At 45.9% G+C, this 22,737-nt stretch overlaps 1 protein-coding gene across 1 annotated transcript in view; it reads left to right on the top strand.

Annotated features, from left to right (window-relative positions):
* Nucleotides 1-22,737, top strand: part of PLCZ1 (phospholipase C zeta 1) — a 43,259-nt gene that overhangs the window by 4,807 nt on the left and 15,715 nt on the right. The window contains exons 2-6 of the mRNA XM_040435344.1: nucleotides 9,435-9,636; nucleotides 10,462-10,606; nucleotides 11,180-11,332; nucleotides 15,913-16,110; nucleotides 21,170-21,326. Coding sequence (XP_040291278.1) covers nucleotides 9,435-9,636; nucleotides 10,462-10,606; nucleotides 11,180-11,332; nucleotides 15,913-16,110; nucleotides 21,170-21,326 — 855 coding nt within the window. The remainder of the gene's footprint in view (nucleotides 1-9,434; nucleotides 9,637-10,461; nucleotides 10,607-11,179; nucleotides 11,333-15,912; nucleotides 16,111-21,169; nucleotides 21,327-22,737) is intronic.

Below are 22,737 nucleotides of genomic sequence, written 5' to 3'. Positions count from 1 at the left end.
TGCACTAAAAACTCCTCCCAAACCCTCAAATCATCTTTCAAAGACTTTGATAACCTAATATGGGCAGATGGAGATTTAAGACCCCTGGTTGCCATGTACAACCTCCTAGAGAATACCCTACCCACAGGAATTACCTTAGATGCAAAAACAAAAAGACCCAATAAACTCTGTATCTCACGTAATGTCGTCTTCTTCACCGCTAACATTTTCCTGATTGACTCCAACAATTTAAATACCTTATCCATAGGAAGCCTGAATTCCATAGCTACTGAATCAATTGTTATCCCCAAAAGCTCAATTTCACAACAAGGAAGAACCGTTTTTTCCTCCGCTAATGGAATGCCAAAAAACCGACAAACCTCATGAAAACGATTTAATAAAGCTAAACAGACCTCAGAATCAGGGGGACCAACAAACAGAAAATCGTCTAAATAGTGTAAACAACCACCAACACTAACTGAATACATAGTAACCCAATGAACAAAAGATGAAAACGACTCAAAATAAGAACACGATAAAGAAAAACCCATAGGCAGACACATATCAAAATAATAATTCCCCTCAAACTGAAAACCCAGTGAATTGAAACCACTCGGGCAAATTGGCAATAAACGAAAGGCAGACTTTATATCAGCCTTAGCCAATAAACAACCCCTACCAAAAGAACCTAGCAAACTAACAGCCTCATCAAAAGAACTATAAGACACTGAACACGACCCCTTATCTAACTCGTCATTGAGAGACTGTTTTTCCGGAAAAGATAGGTGATGAATTAATCTAAACTCATTGGCAGCTTTTTTAGGGACCAAACCCAGGGGGGATAAACGGAAGTCCTGAAAAGGGGGGTGAACAAAAGGCCCAGCCACTCTCCCTGCATCTATCTCTTTCTGAATTTTCTCCCGTACTATATCCATATTAGAACTAACTGAACTCAAATTATCTAACCAAACACACCCTGGGCCTTTAAACTGTGGAACGAAAAAACCTTCACTAAAACCCTTGTTAATTAGCTCCGCCTTCTCCTGGTTTGGATAAATGTTTAACCAAGGAACCATGTTTTGCAACTTCACAGGTGTCAGAGCTTTTCTGAAATTCTCGACTAACAACGGCATGCTGGGCCCCTGAAACCCTTTTAAAACAGCGAAACATAGGGTGGGGGCCCGAACAAACCGAGCACTCATGCCTATATTTACAGGAATTTAACCATTTACAAGATGACTCGTTGAAGGCAAAACATAGTCCCTTCCTCAATACATTCTGACTGATGCTCTGCTGCCTTGGAGGCCCGACAGATCTCTGCGGAAGCATCAAAGACAGCCATAAACCTACATCTTTACTACCCCACTGTAAACCTGGGTGAACAGCTAATTTGTGACGAAATGTTTCATCATAGTGAAACCATGAGAAACCTCCGAAATTACGGTAGGCCTCTAAAATGATGTCAATATGCTGAAACAATCCACTGCACAATTGGGGATACTTAGATCCTAAAATTGATGAATAAATACAAAAGGCTTGCAGCCAATTGTTAAAGGACTTTGGTGCTGTCCTTTTCCTGTCCTCCTCTGATTTCTCATCCGCCCTTTTTTCCGTTTTAATAATCTCTCTGGAAGAAGGGAGCAATGATAATAAATCAATATACTCCCTCCTCCAAATTTTCTCTTTCACCGTATTAGGCAGATGAAAACCCAGAGGAGACAATTCACATGACATTGCTTCCTTTAAACATGACTCCGTCACACCAGCTGCATTGGCCAGCACTGGTTCACCCGCACCAGAAGCATTCACAGCGACAGATGCAGGACGATCAGTCCAGGCCGCAGCAGGTGACGGACAGGTAGTGCTAGAACTAGCAACAACACCTTGCGCCAGATCCGAAAAAACCCTGGCTAAACCCTGTAAAAAGGAAAAACTTTGGTTATCATTAACAGGAAAACAATCAGGCAGATTAACCTGCCTATCATTGATCTCACCAAAACTTGGATCCATGGTATCTTCAGCAGGCTGCCTAGCTATCTCCTCAGAACCAGGCTGCGAGACCGCCGACCTGGGAGGAGACCGCTGACGCCCAGCCGCTTCTTGACTCCTGGACGGGGAGTAGGAGATCCTGGGCTTCTTCTTCCGGCTTGAAGACCGCACAGGAACACCAACATTCTTGTATCCTCCATGGGTAGAAGCTGCAGCTGTAGTGCAGGGAGAAACCACAGCGCCTTGACGGGAACTGCTTCTTCTACTGTGGGGCTGAACATCACTGCTCCTCTGCCTGGATTTCCTAAAAGGAGGCAGTAATACATCGCTGGAGCCACAAGGTGGCGCTGTCTCCGGCACAGGACGAAAGGAGGGCACACTGCTCAGCTGTCCCCTGCACTCACTGGTTACCGGCACTTCTCCCCAGATCATGTGACCTCCGCTGCCTTCCACTTCCTCCACAAGCACAGCAGGTCCGCTCATTGCAGATACCGGCGCTACCTCAGCCAGACACCTGCGCAGCCATTCCTCGCCGCCGCAGGTGAGAGCTCTTTTGTGAATCTGGCTGAGGAGCGCATCGAGCGGGCCGAACTCCATCCTGCAGCGCCGGTCACTTTATTAAAAGAGGGGAGGAAAAATTCAAATGCTGGAGGCTTTCGTTCACCCCGCAGGCAGCCCACTGGAAACGCCGACCGCAGCTTCACACAGCAGATGCCGAACTTGAACCGCCGCTCCGGCCGCTTCTTGAAACACTGCTCCGCCGCTGACACAGGAAATCTCCAGGGACTTTAGCTCTTTTGCCACTGCTGCTGCCGCCGCCGTCACCGCTACGATGTCTTCACACGGGATGCTTCCTTCTTGATTGAAGATTCCGACAGCCAAGACCCAGGTGAGTGACCGACCTTAAATACAGGTCCAGTTCCCGCCACAGAACCTCCAGGCCAATCCTTGATTCTGGCTAAAAATAGCCTAAGCCCAGCAACCGGACAGCAACCGTTCTGGACCAATCACCTAAGCCCAGCAACCGGACAGCAACCGTCCCGGACCAATCACCTGCCGTCCAGTTGCCGGCTTAACCTGAGGAGAAAAACCAGGGAGAAAAGAGAACAGGGGGGGGGGGGGGGGAAGAAAACATGGCAAAAAACATATAATGTGTCTCAATGACACCATGAGGGGCAAGCGCCAATTTCGGCCTTGCCCCTATCATTAGATTTCTAAATTTAAATACCTGTGCCCGTTGTGCCCCCCAACGCCCCAGGTACTATACTGCTGAAAAAATAGTGACCCTAATAGATATAATTGGGGTCATTTATCAAACTGGTGTAAAGTAGAACTGGATTTCCAAAAGAGCTGTCAAATATGAAAGGTGGAATCTGATTGGTTGCTGTGGGCAACTAAGCCAGTTCTACTTTACACCAGTTTGATAAATGACCCCAAATGTTCCTATAGTGTCTACAGCAGTTATAATGTTCAATAGAGTGCCCCCAGTAATAATAACACCCTATATTGTGCTCCAAGCAATAATCCCTGTATAGTGTCCCCAGAAATAATAGAATGGTACAGTAGTGTCCCCCATACAGTAGTATCCCCCACACTGCCCCCATACAGTAGTGTCCCCCACACTGCCCCCATACAGTAGTGTCCCCCACACTGCCCCTCACACAGTAATTTCCCCCACACTGCCCCCACACAGTAGTGTCCCCCACACTGCCCCCACACAGTAGTGTCCCCCACACAGTAATTTTCCCCACACACAGTGGTGTCCCCCACACTGCCCCCACACAGTAGTGCCCCCCACATAATAGTTCCCCTACGCTGCCCCCCACACAGTAGTGTCCCCCACGCTGCCCCCACACAGTAGTGTCCCCCATGCTGCCCCCCACACAGTAGTGTGACCCACACTGCCCCCACACAGTAGTTTACCCCACACCTCCCCACACAGTAGTTTCCCCCACACTGCCCCCACACAGTAGTGTCCCCCACACTGCCCCCACACAGTAGTGTCCCCCACACTGCCCCCACACAGTAATTTCCCCCATACTGCCCCCCACACAGTAATGTCCCCCACGCTGCCCCCCACACAGTATTGTCCCCCACGCTGCCCCCCACACAGTAGTGTCCCCCACGCTGCCCCCCACACAGTAATTTCCCCCACACTGCCCCCCACACAGTAATGTCCCCCACGCTGCCCCCACACAGTAGTGTCCCCCACACAGTAGTGTCCCCCTCTCTGCCCCCCACACAGTAGTGTCCCCCATGCTGCCCGCCACACAGTAGTGCCCCCTAACGCTGCCCCCCACACAGTAGTGTCCCCCACGCTGCCCCCACACAGTAGTGTCCCCCACGCTGCCCCCCACACAGTAGTGTCCCCCCACGCTGCCCCCCACACAGTAGTGTCCCCAACGCTGCCCCCCACACAGTAGTGTCCCCCAAGTTGCCATCCCTTCCATAATAATTTTCCCCCCACTGTGCCACACAATATCCTACCATATCCCCCCCAACGTCCTCCTGTGTGCACCCGCCTCATGACCCCCAAAGTTGGCACATTATAAAATAAAATAAAAATTTGCCCCCACACGGTATCCCAACATATTTTCCCCCCACACGTCCTCTGTCCTGTGTGCACCCTGGCCCCCTCATGTCCCCCAAAGTTTGCACATAAAAGAAAAAATAAATAAATAAATAAAAGCTAAATACTTACCTGCGCTTGCTCAAATTTATCAAGACCGCGACAAAGAACAGGGAGGGCGGGCGGGGGATGCTTCCTTCTTGATTGAAGATTCCGACAGCCAAGACCCAGGTGAGTGACCGACCTTAAATACAGGTCCAGTTCCCGCCACAGAACCTCCAGGCCAATCCTTGATTCTGGCTAAAAATAGCCTAAGCCCAGCAACCGGACAGCAACCGTTCTGGACCAATCACCTAAGCCCAGCAACCGGACAGCAACCGTCCCGGACCAATCACCTGCCGTCCAGTTGCCGGCTTAACCTGAGGAGAAAAACCAGGGAGAAAAGAGAACAGGGGGGGGGGGGAAGAAAACATGGCAAAAAACATATAATGTGTCTCAATGACACCATGAGGGGCAAGCGCCAATTTCGGCCTTGCCCCTATCATTAGATTTCTAAATTTAAATACCTGTGCCCGTTGTGCCCCCCAACGCCCCAGGTACTATACTGCTGAAAAAATAGTGACCCTAATAGATATAATTGGGGTCATTTATCAAACTGGTGTAAAGTAGAACTGGATTTCCAAAAGAGCTGTCAAATATGAAAGGTGGAATCTGATTGGTTGCTGTGGGCAACTAAGCCAGTTCTACTTTACACCAGTTTGATAAATGACCCCAAATGTTCCTATAGTGTCTACAGCAGTTATAATGTTCAATAGAGTGCCCCCAGTAATAATAACACCCTATATTGTGCTCCAAGCAATAATCCCTGTATAGTGTCCCCACAAATAATAGAATGGTACAGTAGTGTCCCCCATACAGTAGTATCCCCCACACTGCCCCCATACAGTAGTGTCCCCCACACTGCCCCCATACAGTAGTGTCCCCCACACTGCCCCTCACACAGTAATTTCCCCCACACTGTAGTGTCCCCCACACTGCCCCCACACAGTAGTGTCCCCCACACAGTAATTTTCCCCACACTGCCCCACACACAGTGGTGTCCCCCACACTGCCCCCACACAGTAGTGCCCCCCACATAATAGTTCCCCTACGCTGCCCCCCACACAGTAGTGTCCCCCACGCTGCCCCCACACAGTAGTGTCCCCCATGCTGCCCCCCACACAGTAGTGTGACCCACACTGCCCCCACACAGTAGTTTACCCCACACCTCCCCACACAGTAGTTGCCCCCACACAGTAGTGTCCCCCACACTGCCCCCACACAGTAGTGTCCCCCACACTGCCCCCACACAGTAATTTCCCCCATACTGCCCCCCACACAGTAATGTCCCCCACGCTGCCCCCCACACAGTAGTGTCCCCCACGCTGCCCCCCACACAGTAGTGTCCCCCACGCTGCCCCCCACACAGTAATTTCCCCCACACAGTAATGTCCCCCACGCTGCCCCCACACAGTAGTGTCCCCCACACAGTAGTGTCCCCCTCTCTGCCCCCCACACAGTAGTGTCCCCCATGCTGCCCGCCACACAGTAGTGCCCCCTAACGCTGCCCCCCACACAGTAGTGTCCCCCACGCTGCCCCCACACAGTAGTGTCCCCCACGCTGCCCCCCACACAGTAGTGTCCCCCCACGCTGCCCCCCACACAGTAGTGTCCCCAACGCTGCCCCCCACACAGTAGTGTCCCCCAAGTTGCCATCCCTTCCATAATAATTTTCCCCCCACTGTGCCACACAATATCCTACCATATCCCCCCCAACGTCCTCCTGTGTGCACCCGCCTCATGACCCCCAAAGTTGGCACATTATAAAATAAAATAAAAATTTGCCCCCACACGGTATCCCAACATATTTTCCCCCCACACGTCCTCTGTCCTGTGTGCACCCTGGCCCCCTCATGTCCCCCAAAGTTTGCACATAAAAGAAAAAATAAATAAATAAATAAAAGCTAAATACTTACCTGCGCTTGCTTGCAGAGTCCCAGCACTGTGCTGCTGAGTCCCGGCACAGGCGCGCGCGATGACGTCTGTGGCGGGATTTCACTACCGCATAGGCTTCAGGCCTATGGCGGTGATCGGCGGCGGAACTGGGTCATGGGTGTCAGCGCTTCAGCAATGAGCGCTTCCATCTGTATTGATGCAATCACTCATTGCTTCTGGGCCTGCTGGCACCTCCGTCAGAGCCGGCACCCGGGGAGCTATGCCCACCTGCTCCCCCCCCCCACCCCCCCCCCGGGCATGCCACTGGCTGCAAGCAAATCATCGGACGTCAATAAGGGAGATCAGAGTGTAATATATAAGATATGATATGACTGGAGTGTAATACATGATAAGAAACATACATTTGTATATAACTCTGCATGTGATTGGAGTATAAAGTATAAAATCAGAATTCAGCTCTTGATTTGACTGGAATTTTACATATGATGTAACAGCAGAGTTGTGACTGTAGCTTTGGATGTGCCTGTGAGTATAAAACATGATCTAACAGAAGAATACATGAATGCAGCTCCGGAAATGACTGTAATTTAAGACGTGATATAATAGCAAAATTGTGTCTGCAGCTTGGGATGTGGTTGGAGTATACATTACCGTATGTGAGGGATGACAAGTGCAGCAGAGGATGTATGCAGTCATTCTCTATTAGACCAGGCAGTTTTGCTGTTATGTTGTATAATTTATGGTAAAATCTTGCTCGTTAATATAATTAGGTATCAGATTCTACATTGCTTCGCTGCTGAGTGTGAATCTGTTGGATCAGTGGAAGATTCACTTTATGTAAAAATAAATCAATAATCATCCTTTGTACTGGGACTGGAGATTGGGACAATTAATAGTTGGGCGAATGAATAATTTATCTCAGGATCAGCGGCTTCGTCTGAAAAGCGACTTCAAGAGGAAATCACACAAAGATGAGATTAAAGTAGAAATGCACAAAGTCTGGAGATCCTGTGAAGCGCTCATTAAACCTACGGCTGGTAATTCTGGAGCTTCCATGGGTCAGAGGTCACCCCTGTGTCCAGTGAGATGAGCCCCCTCTACAGATACTGAGGTCACTGCCTGAGAACTGTAGTGGAGGAGCAATTAATCACCGATAGGAAGTGACAGAACAGTGTAAGATGACAAATAAAAAAGAATGGTATGAGAGAAAACCGCTCAAGTACGACTAAGGCCCCTTTCACACGAGCGAGGGTGCAATGTGTGACATGAACGCATAGCACCCGCACTGAATTCATTTCAATGGGTCTGTGTTCATGAGCGTTGTTTTTCACGCATCAGTTCTGCGTTGTGTGAAAAGCGCAGCATGTTCTATATTCTGCGTTTTTCCTGCAGCCCTGGCCCCATAGAAGTGAATGGGGCTTCAGTGAAAAACGCATTGCATTCACAAGCAGATGCGGGTGCGATGCGTTTTTCACTGATGGTTGCTAAGAGATGTTGTTTGTAAACGCATTAAAACGCATTGCACTCGCGGAAAAAAACTGAACAACTGAACGCAATCGCAGACAAAACTGACTGAACTTGCTTGCAAAATGGTGTGAGTTTCACTGAGAGCACCCTAAACGCATCCGGACGTAATCCGACACGCTTGTGTGAAAGAGGCCTAAGGGTGGGTTCACATCATGTTTTATGCCTCTGTTTGACGTATACGTTACAAAAAAAAAAAGCAGCACACCACGTTCTTGTATCCTGCACAGTCCGGTAAAAAACACGTATACTTTTTTTTTTACAATGGAACTCTATGGTGAACGGATGCCACTGCATGGCATCAGTCTGAGGCATCCGTTTAACGTATACGTTTTTTGTATACGTTAAACGGATGGGAAAAACGTGATGTGAACCCAGCCTTATGCCTCCGTTTGATGTACACATTAGAAAAAAAAATGATACAAAAACGCAGCACACCACTTTCTTGTATCCTGCAGAGTCAGGTAAAAAAAATGTATACTTTTTTTTTACAATGGGAAAAAAACGTATCCTTTTTTATTTTTACAATGGAACTCTGTGGTGAACGGATGCCACTGCCTGACATCAGTCTGAGGTATCCTTTTAACATACATACGTTTTTGTATACGTTAAATGGATGGGAAAAACGTGACGTGAACCCGCCCTAAGTACTGACCTTGGTGCAGTCGCACAACTGGCTATAGATGATTTCACGACAGTTTCTCCATATGTAAGCTGGTCCAATGACTGTGTCTATGGCAAACTGCGGCACCACATCCTGACCTGTCCTTACAGGTTTGGATGATAGGACAATGGGGGCCAATACTTGTGTGATGACATCATACAGTACACAAGACAATACTGTAACTCCTTAGCCGTGCCCATTTTGTACATTGGAGCTGTATGGTTGAAGGCAGGTTATTATACAGAGTTTGATCCATGAGTCCTGAAGTTGAATCTATGACCAGGACATAACTGTGGAAATGGCACCATTCCTATGAAATACGTTGACCCCAGACCTCCAAAGTGTCCCTCTTTGGAGGGATAGTCACTATTTTTCACCTAAGTCCCTCTGTCGCACTTTGCTCTTTAAATGTCCCTCTTTTTGGATCTGAGGTATATAATTTCATTATAATACGTACAATATTGATCCAGAAAGTGTTTATCTGGTTCCTATCTGTATATTAGATCCCGTCTTGCATATTATTTCATTATTCGATGCGATTTGGATTTTACAGATTTCTATATTCAGATAATATTTGCATTATTGTGCACTAAGAAAACTAGTAAGAATGTATAAATATGCCGAAAAAATGGATCTTTCACACAATGAACCATAAGTGTCCCTATCTGACCGTCCAAAAATGTGGGAGGTATGTGACCCTGATATCTCTTTCAGCCCGCAGAGAGAACTACATGACCTTAGAAGGGTTTGTCAGGTTCATGAATTCTGAGGACAACCACATCCTGCGGAGGAAGCACCGCCAAGTCTACCAGGACATGAACCAGCCGCTGACCAATTATTATATATCCACGTCCCACAACACCTATCTGCTCTCTGACCAGCTTGTGGGCCAGAGTCACCCGTTTGCCTATAGCAGGTAAGAAAAAGCTTATAATATGGGAGGGGGGGGGGGGGGTTGAGGTTCTAGAGGTGGGATAGAAGTAAAGGCATGTCCCGTGTTCAGGAGCCTCATACCCTACCCAGAGAGGAGAATGACGACTACAAAGTGCATCTAACCCTCTGGAGGACCTGGCACATTCATGCAGTCTAATCATTCCAGTGTAATGTTTAGTTTCATCTTTGGAGGGGCTGCAGGGAGACTGGATACTGACAGCTCCATCTAGATTACAAGTAATTACTGGGGGTCTCAGCAGCAAGGCATCATGAGATCCTACTAATGGAAGGGAATTGTCCAAAGTTCAGGGTCTTGTACATTGTTCTGAGAACTACCAGTCAACCCATGCTGTACTATTCACATGGAGGAAGGGGTTTACAGGAATACTCTAGGCAAACTCAATACATTGTGTTATACCTGGTACAGGGTCTGAGGGGGCGGAGCATGACACCGAGGCTGCTTCTCTCTTTGATGCTCTTTTAACCCCTGTGTTATACTCCGCCCCCTCAGGCCCTGTACTAGGTGTATCTCAATGCAGCATAATATGGCATGGGAAGCAGGTCTAGTATGGAGTAGTGCATGCTCACCAGTCGTGTCCATGGTATGAGCAGCGATATAAGGTGTAACATACAGCTAACATGCTGGGATCACTGAGTTTTATATTGGAAGGTTACATGTGTCCAAGTGGTCATCAACCCCATCCATAGTATGTTCCTATAAATAAGTAGAGGGGTGTGTGTTTTTGCATTGCTCATAACTAAGGGGGTCACAAACTATTTCACTCATAATCTCCTTCTTCACACTTAGTGCTCTCATGAGGGGATGTCGGTGCCTGGAAATTGACTGCTGGGATGGAGACGAGGACGAGCCTGTCGTTTTTCATGGATTTACTTTGACCAGCAAACTCCTATTTAAAACTGTCATCTCTGTCATCAACCAATACGCGTTCCAGGTCAGAACTGCCGCACATCATTATAATATACAGTACAAGGCCTAAATAGTATCACTGCAGAGTGGTCATGTAATACAGTGACCAAACAGCTCCATTGAGAAAGTCATCTACGTGGTGGTTACAAGTCTTTGGTGCTCCCTTCGGTAGGGGTGGCTAATGCTCCCCGCACAACTGCACAGGTTGCACACTCCTAAGGCAGTCCAGTGGTGGAGTATTCTGGAGACCTGCTTGCTCCAGTCATGCAGCTAATCTTGTATGTCTTGCTTCTCCATAGAATATAATAGAAGTCAGATTGTGACTTTCCAGCGATTGTCCTCTACCTGTCATATACACTGTAATCTACCTGTCATGTACACTCATCTACCGGTCATGTACCTGACTTGCAGTTTGCTGTTGCTGGTGTTGGGTTGTCCCGGACTCTCTGCTCCACCCTTTGATATTACAAAGTGATGATTCTGAAGTCATTACAGATATAACAGTAATGCCCCCCCCCCCCCCCCACCCTACCAGCTCTTAATTAATCATCTGGTAATTTATTTTTGTGTCTCTTGTGTCTTTCTGTTGACCTTCCAGGCTTCCCCATATCCACTTATCTTGTCACTGGAAAATCATTGCTCCCCTAAGCAACAGGAAGTGATGGCGAGACATTTATTAAGCATTCTGGGCGATAAGCTTCTCACCATGACAGTTGCCAATTCCTTCTCCAGATTCCTGCCGTCCCCTGAGGTAAATGACAATGTACAAATAAGTGCAGAGGGTGCTGCTGCTCTACTAGTCATTCAGGATTGACTGGATGCATGATACAGAATACAGTCATGAAGTGCAAATTTCTTGAAATTCGATTTTATTCGGCCAAATCGTTTGGGTGGTTTGATTCATTCTGAATAAATTTGACCTGAGTGACAAGTGCTCCAGTTACCCTGAAAAGGTGTGGATTATATTCTAGGGTCTCCCAGGACTGTATGCAACTCATGTCAAGATCTTTAATGCCAAGTGACAGATATGGCTATGGGTAGTAGTTTTTGGGCTGCCAATTAATAGTAAATCTTGGATCTTTAAAAGGGGATTTATTAATGGTACAGGGAGTAATAAGTAAAAGGTTAGCTAACTCTAATGAAGGCCTCGTGCACACGGCCTTTGCCCAGCCGCGCCTGTATTGCAACCCGCAAACAGAGTTCTCTCCATGCCTTCGCACCGCAAAAAATAGAACATGTTCAGATCATGGACCTAACGCAAATTGTGTTTCCCAATGCACGGAACGTCTGAGCAAAGGCCATGTGCATGAGGCATAAGGGACAGGAACACACATGTAAGGGGTAGGGAAGGAAGTGCCTAACTAGCTGTGTGCAGTCTTATATATCAGGCTACTTTCACACTAGTGTTAATATTTTCCGGTATTGAGATCCGTCATAGGGTCTTAATACCGGAAAACAACGATTCCGTTTTGTCCCCATTCATTGTCAATGGGGACAAAACGTAACTGAACAGAACGGAATGTTCCAAAATGCATTCCGTTCTGTTCTTATACCGGAGAGCAAGCTGCGGTTTGCTTTCCTTCCTGGGATGCGGAGAAAGACGGACCCGTCATGACCCACAATGCAAGTCAATGGGAACGGATCTGTTTTCTCTGACATAATAGAAAACGGATCCGTCCTCCATTGACTTTCGGTGGAGTTCATGACAGATCCATCTTGGGTATGTTAAAGATAATACAACCGGATCCTTTCATAACGAATGCAGATGATTGTATTATCAGTAACAGGAGCGTTTTTGCTGAACCCTGCCGGATCCAGCAAAAACGCTTAGCCATGCACACACATAGTCCATCCTTGGAACACTTTCAAAACACAACCAGCACAGCCCATCTCTGCTGTGTGTAGTGCCCTGGAGCAAGGGCACTTTGGAGTTTGGGCGTTTGTAGACATTTGCCCCTATTACTGTTATAAAACGCCATCAACTGACCACTTTACTGCACATTGAAGTTTTAAAGGGTTAACTTGCACTGTGATTTATGCCATTGTTTGCACCTATACTGTTTGATATTGTTAGTTGATTGCATTTTATATTATATATCCTGTTGATTTGCACTGTGATTGCACCATATTTGCACTGATTTGTGGAAAGGATTAATACAGTTAGTTCACACTGAGACTTTGGGAATTTCCATTATTTGTCCATTATCCATCATTTCCAAAAATTACGACATTATATCCCCAGGGAGCAAATGGTACATTGGACAAACAGAAAGAGAAGTGAGAGTTCGTCTGAACGAACATAAGTCTATTATCAAAAAGTACTGTGAAGCACAGACGAAAGGGATTGAACAGAGGAAAAACGATAATAAACAATATGAAGTCATATTATTGCAACATTGTTTTGACATGAAACATAAATGGAATGAATTCAAATGGACAAATACTTGAATATGTAACCCCTTTAGATTGACAGGAAGATTCACAGTAAATTGTTGCAACATGAAACAAGATGGATTACAAAAATGGAAACATAGATACCAAAGAGAATTTTTATAGATCCGTCTCTGAGATATTATGTTTTTATGTATATTTCCATAAATATCTAGTATAGATTATTAATGTATTCTTTGTATACTAATTAGCATGTTAAATTAATGACGCAGATGAAACGTAATATTTAAAGAACATAGATACATCTCATTGTTACGCATGAGTAAGGGGGCAAGACGCCCGAAACGTTGGCCGGGTTGGCATAGCAAAAGCTCAGTGTTTTTGCATGAGATATAGGCCTGCGAGCCATCCTTTATTTGTGGAAAATACAATAAAAAGACTGAATGCACTTTAAAGGGGTTTTCTCAGCTCAGACAATGCGGGCATATCACTAGGATATGCCCCCATTGTCTTATAGGTGCGGGTCCCACCGCTGGGACCCGCACCTATATCGAGAACAGAGCCCCGAAAGTGAAGGAGAGCGCACTGCGCATGCGCAGCCACCCTCCATTCATTTCTATGGGGCCGCCGAAAATAGAAATAAATGGGAGAGGCGGGGATTAGCGCTTGGTGGTGGACGGACCCCGGGAAATCTGGAGTCCTCTAGCCACAGCGCTCCCCGCTCTGTTCTTGATATAGGTGCGGGTCCGAGCGGTGGGACCCGCACCTATCAGACAATGGGGGCATATCCTAGCGATATGCCCCCATTGTCTAAGATGGGAATACCCCTTTAAGTACTGGAGGAATTGTGAGTATAATTCACAGGCTCACATACATTTACGGATAAGAGTATGGTCCTACAGTTTATATCTGCTATATTTTGGGAATTTCCAGCCTGTGTGCTGAGAAGCTAGTCATTTTCCACTGCCGGCATAAGGGACTATGCAGAGCTGAGTTTTGGAGGAAAAGGCCAGACACAGTTAACTTTGGACCATGTGGTTTAGCTCTGTCAGACTGTCATTCCCACTGACTTGTTTTGAGGCACAATACAAGTCTATGGCAGGCTTGAACTTCAACATTGTTTCTGTTGGGCTGTGATTCTTTGGCTTCACCGCCCCCACTTGAAGGTTTTAGATCAGTTAGAATAAAGGTCGAGCAGTCCAGTTGCCTAGTTGTCTGCAGATAGGAACCAGTGTTTAACAGGAGGTACTCTGCTAGACTGCTTGCTGGTGTGTAGACACCAATACCTGGTCATGTGATCCTTCTTATATACAGTATCTTTCCTGGCTTCTGAGCTGAAAAATGGCATTTTGAGAAATGTCATTTTGTGAAATTCGCCCATATTAAATAGCCAAAAATTCTGATTTTAAATTCACCTGAAATTTTGGTGGCTTACGATGAAATATAGGCTTGGAGGGGGTCTATTGTGACAACGCAACTGCTACAGAACATCTTTATGAAAAAAGGGGAATATCGTGTTATTCATCATGGGAGTTAAAAGTGATGGAAGGGAGGGATGTCAATATTAACCTCTTTCCTACCCAAGACCACCTGGAATGCTATCATCAAACACTTCCCCTTCCCCCAAACTATCAGGAATATTGAAATTAACCCCTTGTCTTCCCTCAAACACACACTAACAATAACCCTTCACTAGCCTAGACCACCAGAAATACTCACTTTAATCTTTTCTTCAAGAAATGCTAATACCAACCTCTTCAGAATGAGGGTAAATTTCATTATTTTTTATTTTTTTTCTTGCTTTCCGAGCCATCTGTTTTTTTACTTTTCCATTTACATAGTCCTTTGACACTGAAAAAAATGGGTTTTGGGGTTTTATTTTTATGGAGTTCACTGTGCACAAAAAATGACATGATGGCTGTATTCTGCAGGTCAGTACAATTATGGCAATACCAAATTTATATCGTTTATATCTTTCTACTACTTTTTAAGGGTCACTGTGCTTTCAGAAAACTTTTGATATGTTATAGGGACATAACAGAAGTGTTGATTGGTGGGGATCTGAGCACTGAGGCCCACCAAAAGATCTCTAGAATGAGGGGAGAGAAGCGCTTATTGGCTGTTGAAGACGGGAGCGAGACGGGCCTGTAGACTTTATTGAGTCTGTCTCGCTTCCTGCTAAGGCTGCTTTCACATCTGCGGCATGTATTCTCTGCCAGAACAGCCTGCTGGATTTCTCCAGATATGGCATTACCGGATGCAACTAAAATGCCTGCTGGCCCTATTAAAAATAATGGGGTCCAACGCTGTGGTCTGTGTCCAGCCGATTATCGGTATTCTCTGCTGCAGATGTGAAAATAACCTAAGCAAGCTTTTCTCTCCATTCGTTGTAGAGATTGCTGGGGGTCTCAGTGCTCAAACCCCCCCCCCCCCTTCACTGATAAAAACTCCTGATATGTCCCTATAACATATCATACGTTTTCTGAAAGCACAGGGACTCTTGTGCAGGAAACAGCTATTTTATCCACTTACTAATATAATGTTATGACCAGATCAATGTCGATTTCCATATTTGTAAATTGTCGAACTCTTGTTAAGTACAGTCTAAATCACAGTACACGCTGTTATCCCACTATGAAGCTGATATGGAGCCGGACTCGTCCATCAGGGGCCTCCACTGTATAACACTGTGCATGGCCGACTGGTGGGGCACATAATGTCTACATTCTTTGGGCTGCGCTGTTTTATGTGGGTGCTGTATGTAATATTAATATATAATATATAGTGTGCACATTGTAGACATTATAAAGCAGTTTTTGTAGCTGCCTTCTATATGGCTATTTCACCATTATACAGCAATATTTATTTGATGCTGTCTTTTATTTGCATCATGATTTCTGCATTACTTCATGTTATGTCGTTTTTATGATTATTTCCCAGGCCCTGAAAGGTAAAATCCTAATAAAACACAAGAAGATTGGGCTCCTCCAGGACACTATTCTACGCCCTGTTCCCAGTGCTCATGGCCAGATTGGAGAATTAGTTGAGCATGATGATAGGTCTCAAAAACAGCAACTAAGGAAGATCGGTGTATCCATAAATCTCCTGAGAAGAAGTGCAGAGTCCAAAACCAAACAGGTGACACAATGAGCGTCTTGGTATAAATCTGTGCCTGCTCTTCTCTTCTGACCCAGTCCTCCAGTTCTCTTGGTCATTCCTGGTTCTTCTCTGCATTTATGCAATATATCTCAGGAGAACAAGTTCCAAAATCCATAAAAACTGTAAAGTTTCATATACATGGATTATTTCTCCATAAAGTCAACCCATTAGGGAAAAGGGTTCCCAGTAGAGGAATCCACCACAATCATCTCCTCAGGGGCAGGAACCATGTTTTATAAAACGTGAACCTACCCCCTTGTTAAGAGAGGAGATGTTCCTCAGCAAATATTTTCAGTGCTGGAGGTCCCTGAAGTTTCAACTCATGGAAAGTCCAGTTAGCCCCCAATTACTCGATACTTATTGTTTGATATTGTATTGTTATGGTGATTGGTCTGTGTGGAGTTGTAGTCCCAGCCTTGGCCTTCCACTGCACTCCATCAGTCCTCATATTCACACCTGAACAATCCGCATAAATTTAAATTTTATAACATTTCGGATTGGACTGCATTACTCTATCCCCCTCCCCATTTACAGCATAAATCGTGAAAGTGATGGATCATATGATCAGACCAGAGCTTATGTGATCACTGTGTTGATTGATCCGTCTATTGCAGGCATCAGTAACAGTACAACTTGCTACAAACTACAACTCCCAGCATGCACACTTACTTGGCTGTTCTTTCAACTCCCATAGAAGTGAAAGGAGGATTCTAGGAGTTGTAGTTTCAGAACAGCTGGAGTGCCGGAGGTTGCTGATCTCTGATCTAATGCCTTGGTGATCCCGGGCTTATCCTGTTTCAGGATTCCCTTCCCGTCTGTCCTCGCTACCTTGAGGTCGGGCATCTTGCTCCAGCCCTTTCTCTGCCCCTTTATTTCTATCTCACATTATAATACTGATATATGTTCACCTCACAAAGATTTCTATCATTTCTATGTGATTAGTGGAAAATCGCCTTTATTTGCACGCTGTGCCCCAGCTAAAATCGCCAAGGATGAGATTGGAAATGCAGGATTAGAGGCCTTAGTGAGCTGTGGTGTGGCTGCTTATTGTTCCATGTAAATGCGCATTAATACGATTCCAGCTCCAGAAATGATATTCAATTAGAGGATTATACAGCATGCGGAGAGCGCCGGGTGGACGAGACAAGATACTAAACAGCTCTTGATTGCAAATGCTGTGTGCAAAAACACGGACGTTTCCAATTGGGTCACATAGGGGAAATGATACAAAATTCCACTACTAGCAGCCTCAATGAGCAAGTAATTATAATATACTAGCAGAAGGATCCGGCTTCGCACGGGTATATTTCATCTATTCAGGGCCGGTTTTAGACAAAATGTGGCCCTGGGCAAAATCAAAAGGGGCACACATCTTGTAGTAATGTGCTAAAAACACAGTCCGACGTCCGACACCTCCGCCAATCAGCTGTTTGAGGAGACGGCGCGTGCTGTTCACTGCTGCTGTCCCATAGACATACAGCAGCAGAGCAGGAAGAGAGGAGGGAGACAGCACGTGAGCACAGCGCACGCCGTCTGCTCAAACAACTGAACGGCGGGAGTGCCGGATTTAATATTGATGACCTATCCTACAGTACCCTAGTAGTAATAATATTAACCATTATGCTCTCAGTGGCTGTAATGTCCCCCTGTAGTGCCCCCCACTATTTCCAATATATAATGCTTCCCCCCATAGTGCCAATATATATATATAATGTTCCACGGTAGTGCCAGTATGTATATAATGCTCCTCCATTCCTCCCCAGAAGTGCCAAGTATGTCAAATCTCCTTCCCCCCATCCCTGGTGCCCCCCGCAGTGTGGACAGTTAGTATATAAAAAAAAAAAAAAACTGCCTACCTCCCGTCCCCCTGTTGCTTTCTGCGATGCAGACCACAGTTTTATCTGTGGCTTGTGTTGCTGCGTCCTGATGCATGCTGTCCCAATGATATCACCACTCCTGCTCCGGGTCTCACGTGATGACATCATCATGTGAGACCCAGAGCAGGAGGTTGCAATGATGTCATTGCGGCTTCTTGCTCTGTTCTAACGCCTCACAGGTTTGAGGCCTAGCGGCCTGAGGCTTGTGAAGTTGGACAGCCATGAGTGCGGCCCGCTTTATGGGGCGAAGTGGCACCCTAGGCGGATGACTACCCTCCCCTATCCATCGTCCCGGCCCTTATTCAGAGCACATTACTGCAGGAGATATAACAGGAGAGGACTATAACTCCCAGCATGTCTAAACCATTATTATTTAATATAAGAGCACATTACAGGGGGACATATAAGATGATGGGACTATAACTCCCAGCATGTCCAAGCCATTATTATGTAATATCAGAGTACATTACAAGAGAAGGTATAAAAGAAGACTACTCCCAGCATATCCAAGCAGTTTTTATGTAATACCAGAGTACATTATAAGGGGAGGTATACAACTCCCAGCATATCCAGGGTGTTGTAATGTACCCTGATATTATATAATAATGGCCTGGAGATGCTGAGAGTTGTAGTCCTCTCCTCTTATACCTCCTTTTGTAATGTACTCTAATGTTACATAACAAGCTGGACATACTGGGAGTTGTAGTCCTCTCCTCATACCTCCTCTTGTAATGTACTCTGATATTACATAACAGGAGGTATAAAAGGAGAGGACTACAACTCCCAGCATTTCCCTTGCACTTACATTGAATCCATCCTTCTTCACATGCATGGCTGGTCTCCTTCTTCATTACTTTACTGCACTGCTGAGCTCCGCCTCCTGCATATGACATTATGGCAGGTCCTGTCTGCACTGTGGTAATGATTTCTCTTACATGTGAGGGAGGAGACTGTACCCTGCATTGTAAAGTGCAGCTGTTCAGCTGACCGCCCGCTTGCTTCCTCGGACGTTCAGCTGAACAGCAGCACTGAAGCAGGGGGCCCCTTAGACAATGGAGGCCTTGGGCAATTGCCCAGTTTTCTCCCCCTAATGCCGGCCCTGCATCTATTTCATTTAATGTTTGTGTGTGTCATTAAAAGATATCGACAGTATCCCCCATAACAGTGACCTCTACAGTCCCCCACCCCTTAACACTGACCCCCCCCACAGTGCCCCGCCACTTTAAAATGGGACCTCCACATCAGCCCATCCCCTTAACTTTGACCTTCACAGCAGCCCGCCCCTTTAACAGTGAGTTTTACAGCACCCCACTCCCTTGACAGTGACCTCCTCAGGGGCCTGCCACTTAACAGTGACCCCATAGTTCCCTGCTGCCTTAAAAGTGACCTCCACAGTGTCCGCCCCTTTAATAGTGACCTCCACAGCGGCCTGCCCCCTTAACAGTAACATCCAAAGTGAACGCCCCTTTAACAGTGACCTCCACAGCGCCCTGCCCCTTTAATGCTAGGGCTACACGATGACATGTGTCGCACGACATTGATGTCGCATGACAATTTTTCTAATGATAGGCTGTGGCATCGCACTGCTATATGTGACATGCTGTGACTGCGACACGGCAGTTGCAAAAAATTCATCCAAGATGGATTTTTCTGCGACTGTTGTGTCACAGTCGCAGCATGTCACATGTCGCAGTGCGACACTATAGCCTATCATTAGAAAAATTGTCATGCGACATCAATGTCGTGCGACACATGTAGCAGTGTAGTTGTGCCCTATGTGTCCTGTGACTTATTGTCGCGCAACACATGTCGTCGTGCAGCCCTAGCATAAAGCTGACCTACAGCAGTGAAGAAAAATGGCTGGGTTATTATGGAAACCTGGAGTAAAACTGTGTGTATGTGGAGACTAAGGGCCTGCGAGCTTCTATTGGCTGATAAGGGACATGTGACCGTGTGTATGACAGTTGGGGGCTTGTATTGGCTAATGCAGGTAATTTTTGGGGAATATCTCAGGAACTAGAGAGCTGTGACCTTCACAAGATTTCTTTCCAGGTAGCAAGGGATGTGTATACCAAGTTTCGTTGAAATCGATGGGTGCGTTTTTGAGTGATCGCGGAACATACATACATACGTCCTTCTTTATATACAGTATATATAGATGTATAATATGCCAGTCAACCAATGAGTCAGTGGACTTATCATGTAAATCAATGAACTGATCAATCAATCAACCAATGAACAAATCAATGCAATTATCACTTAATGAACCGATTAATTGATTAATGAACTGATCACATAACCAATAAATGATCAGTCAGTCAATGGACCTACCACATCATCATTAGACTCATCATATAATCTATGGGGTAATCAATCAATGAAATGATCAATCAATAAATCATTCAATGTACTAATCGTATAATCATGAATGGATCACATAATCAATAGACCAGGGATCGCAACCTTCGGCACTCCAGCTGCTGTGAAACTACAACTCCCAGCAGGCACACTTACTTGGCTGTTCTTGTAAGGGCTCATGCACACAGCCATTGCCATTTTTGCAGTCCACAAATTGCGAATCTGCAAAACACGGATACCGGCAGTGTGTTCTGCATTTTGTGGAACGGAACGTCCTGGCCTCTATAGAACTGTCCTAAAACGGACAAGAATAGGACATGGTCTATCTTTTTGCGGGTGCCCCAGAACGGACATATGGATGCGGACAGAACACGGAGTGCTGTCCACATCTTTTGCGCCCCCTTTGAAGTGAATGTGACCTGCAAAAAATGCGGATCGGATGTGGACCAAAAATACGCTTGTGTGCATAAGCCCTGACTCCTATAGAAGTGAGAGGAGCATTCTGGGAGTTGTAGTTTGAGAACAGATAGAGTGCCGGAGGTTGCTGATCTCTGTTTAGGGATCAGGTTTAGGATCAGTGTGGACTTTCTGTAGTTTTACTGATGCCAAGACTTCTAATCCTGCACCACTGCCCTGGCAACAAATTATTAATATCATCATTTCTAATAAATGGATTCTAATCATTCATCTTATGTTATTATGTAGTATTATTATATTATTATTGCTGACATCATATGTAATCAGCGTCTGCTCAGATCATGGGTATCAGATAGATCTTAGTGATTTCCTCGTCTTCTTCTCAGGTACAGAACACGGCAATGGCCATGATGCTTTCAGATCTTGTAATTTATACCAAATCCAAGAAGTTTATCAGTTTTCAACATTCAAAGGAAAATCAGAAGGTTTATGAAAACAATTCTCTGTCGGAAAAGAAGGCACAAAACCTGGCACAAAATTCAGGTCAGTTATGTCCTCGTCTCGCTGTGATGTTGCTCTTGACTCCTCCCTCTGGTTTTGTCGTCTGGGCTCCATCACAATTAATGATGTGGGTTTGTGGTTTCACTCGGTGCATAAAATAAAATTGATTCAGGCTTTTATGGACGCTCAGATGAGATTAGTCAATTGGAAATCAGCTATTTACGTGAATAACATCAGCAAATATCAGCCACCTTAAAGGGGTTTTCCAGTTTGAATCCATACCCTTTAAATTAATAATTTATGAAGGTAGCTCTAATTTTGTAATGCATTTCCTTTACCTTTGTTGTTCTTATCTTCTGTTCTGGCTTTGGTCACATGACCATGCAGCTCTTTCCTATTTTCTGTGATGTTATGCCCATGGGCGGGGCAGTTATAGTCTATGTAACTAGCTGGGTGGGAGGAGCTATAAAGGAGCTGTGTGTTAGGAGAAGTGCTAGGGGAGTCTCTATGTAGCTGATGGGAGGAGCTATAAAGGAGCTGTGTGTTAGGAGCAGTGCTAGGGGAGTCTATGTAACTAGCTGGGTGGGAGGAGCTATAAAGGAGCTGTGTGTTAGGGGCAGTGCTAGGGGAGTCTCTATGTAACTAGCTGGGTGGAGGAGCTATAAAGGAGCTGTGTGTTAGGAGAAGTGCTAGGGGAGTCTCTATGTAACTAGCTGGGTGGAGGAGCTATAAAGGAGCTGTGTGTTAGGAGCAGTGCTAGGGGAGTCTCTATGTAACTAGCTGGTGGGAGGAGCTATAAAGGAGCTGGGTGTTAGGGGCAGTGCTAGGGGAGTCTCTATGTAACTAGCTGGGTGGGAGGAGCTATAAAGGAGCTGTGTGTTAGGAGAAGTGCTAGGGGAGTCTCTATGTAGCTGATGGGAGGAGCTATAAAGGAGCTGTGTGTTAGGAGCAGTGCTAGGGGAGTCTATGTAACTAGCTGGGTGGGAGGAGCTATAAAGGAGCTGTGTGTTAGGGGCAGTGCTAGGGGAGTCTCTATGTAACTAGCTGGGTGGGAGGAGCTATAAAGGAGCTGTGTGTTAGGAGAAGTGCTAGGGGAGTCTCTATGTAACTAGCTGGGTGGGAGGAGCTATAAAGGAGCTGTGTGTTAGGAGCAGTGCTAGGGGAGTCTCTGTAACTAGCTGGGTGGGAGGAGCTATAAAGGAGCTGTGTGTTCGGTGCAGTGCTAGGGGAGTCTCTATGTAGCTGATGGGAGGAGCTATAAAGGAGCTGTGTGTTAGGGGCAGTGCTAGGGGAGTCTCTATGTAACTAGCTGGGTGGGAGGAGCTATAAAGGAGCTATGTGTTAGAAGCAGTGCTAGGGGAGTCTCTATGTAACTAGCTGATGGGAGGAGCTATAAAGGAGCTGTGTGTTAGGAGCAGTGCTAGGGGAGTCTATGTAACTAGCTGGGTGGGAG

Source organism: Bufo bufo, chromosome 1, assembly GCF_905171765.1.
Source record: "Bufo bufo chromosome 1, aBufBuf1.1, whole genome shotgun sequence".
Lineage (NCBI taxonomy): Eukaryota > Metazoa > Chordata > Amphibia > Anura > Bufonidae > Bufo > Bufo bufo.
The sequence above is the reverse complement of the archived record's forward strand: the minus strand, read 5'-3'. Positions and strand labels throughout refer to the sequence as shown.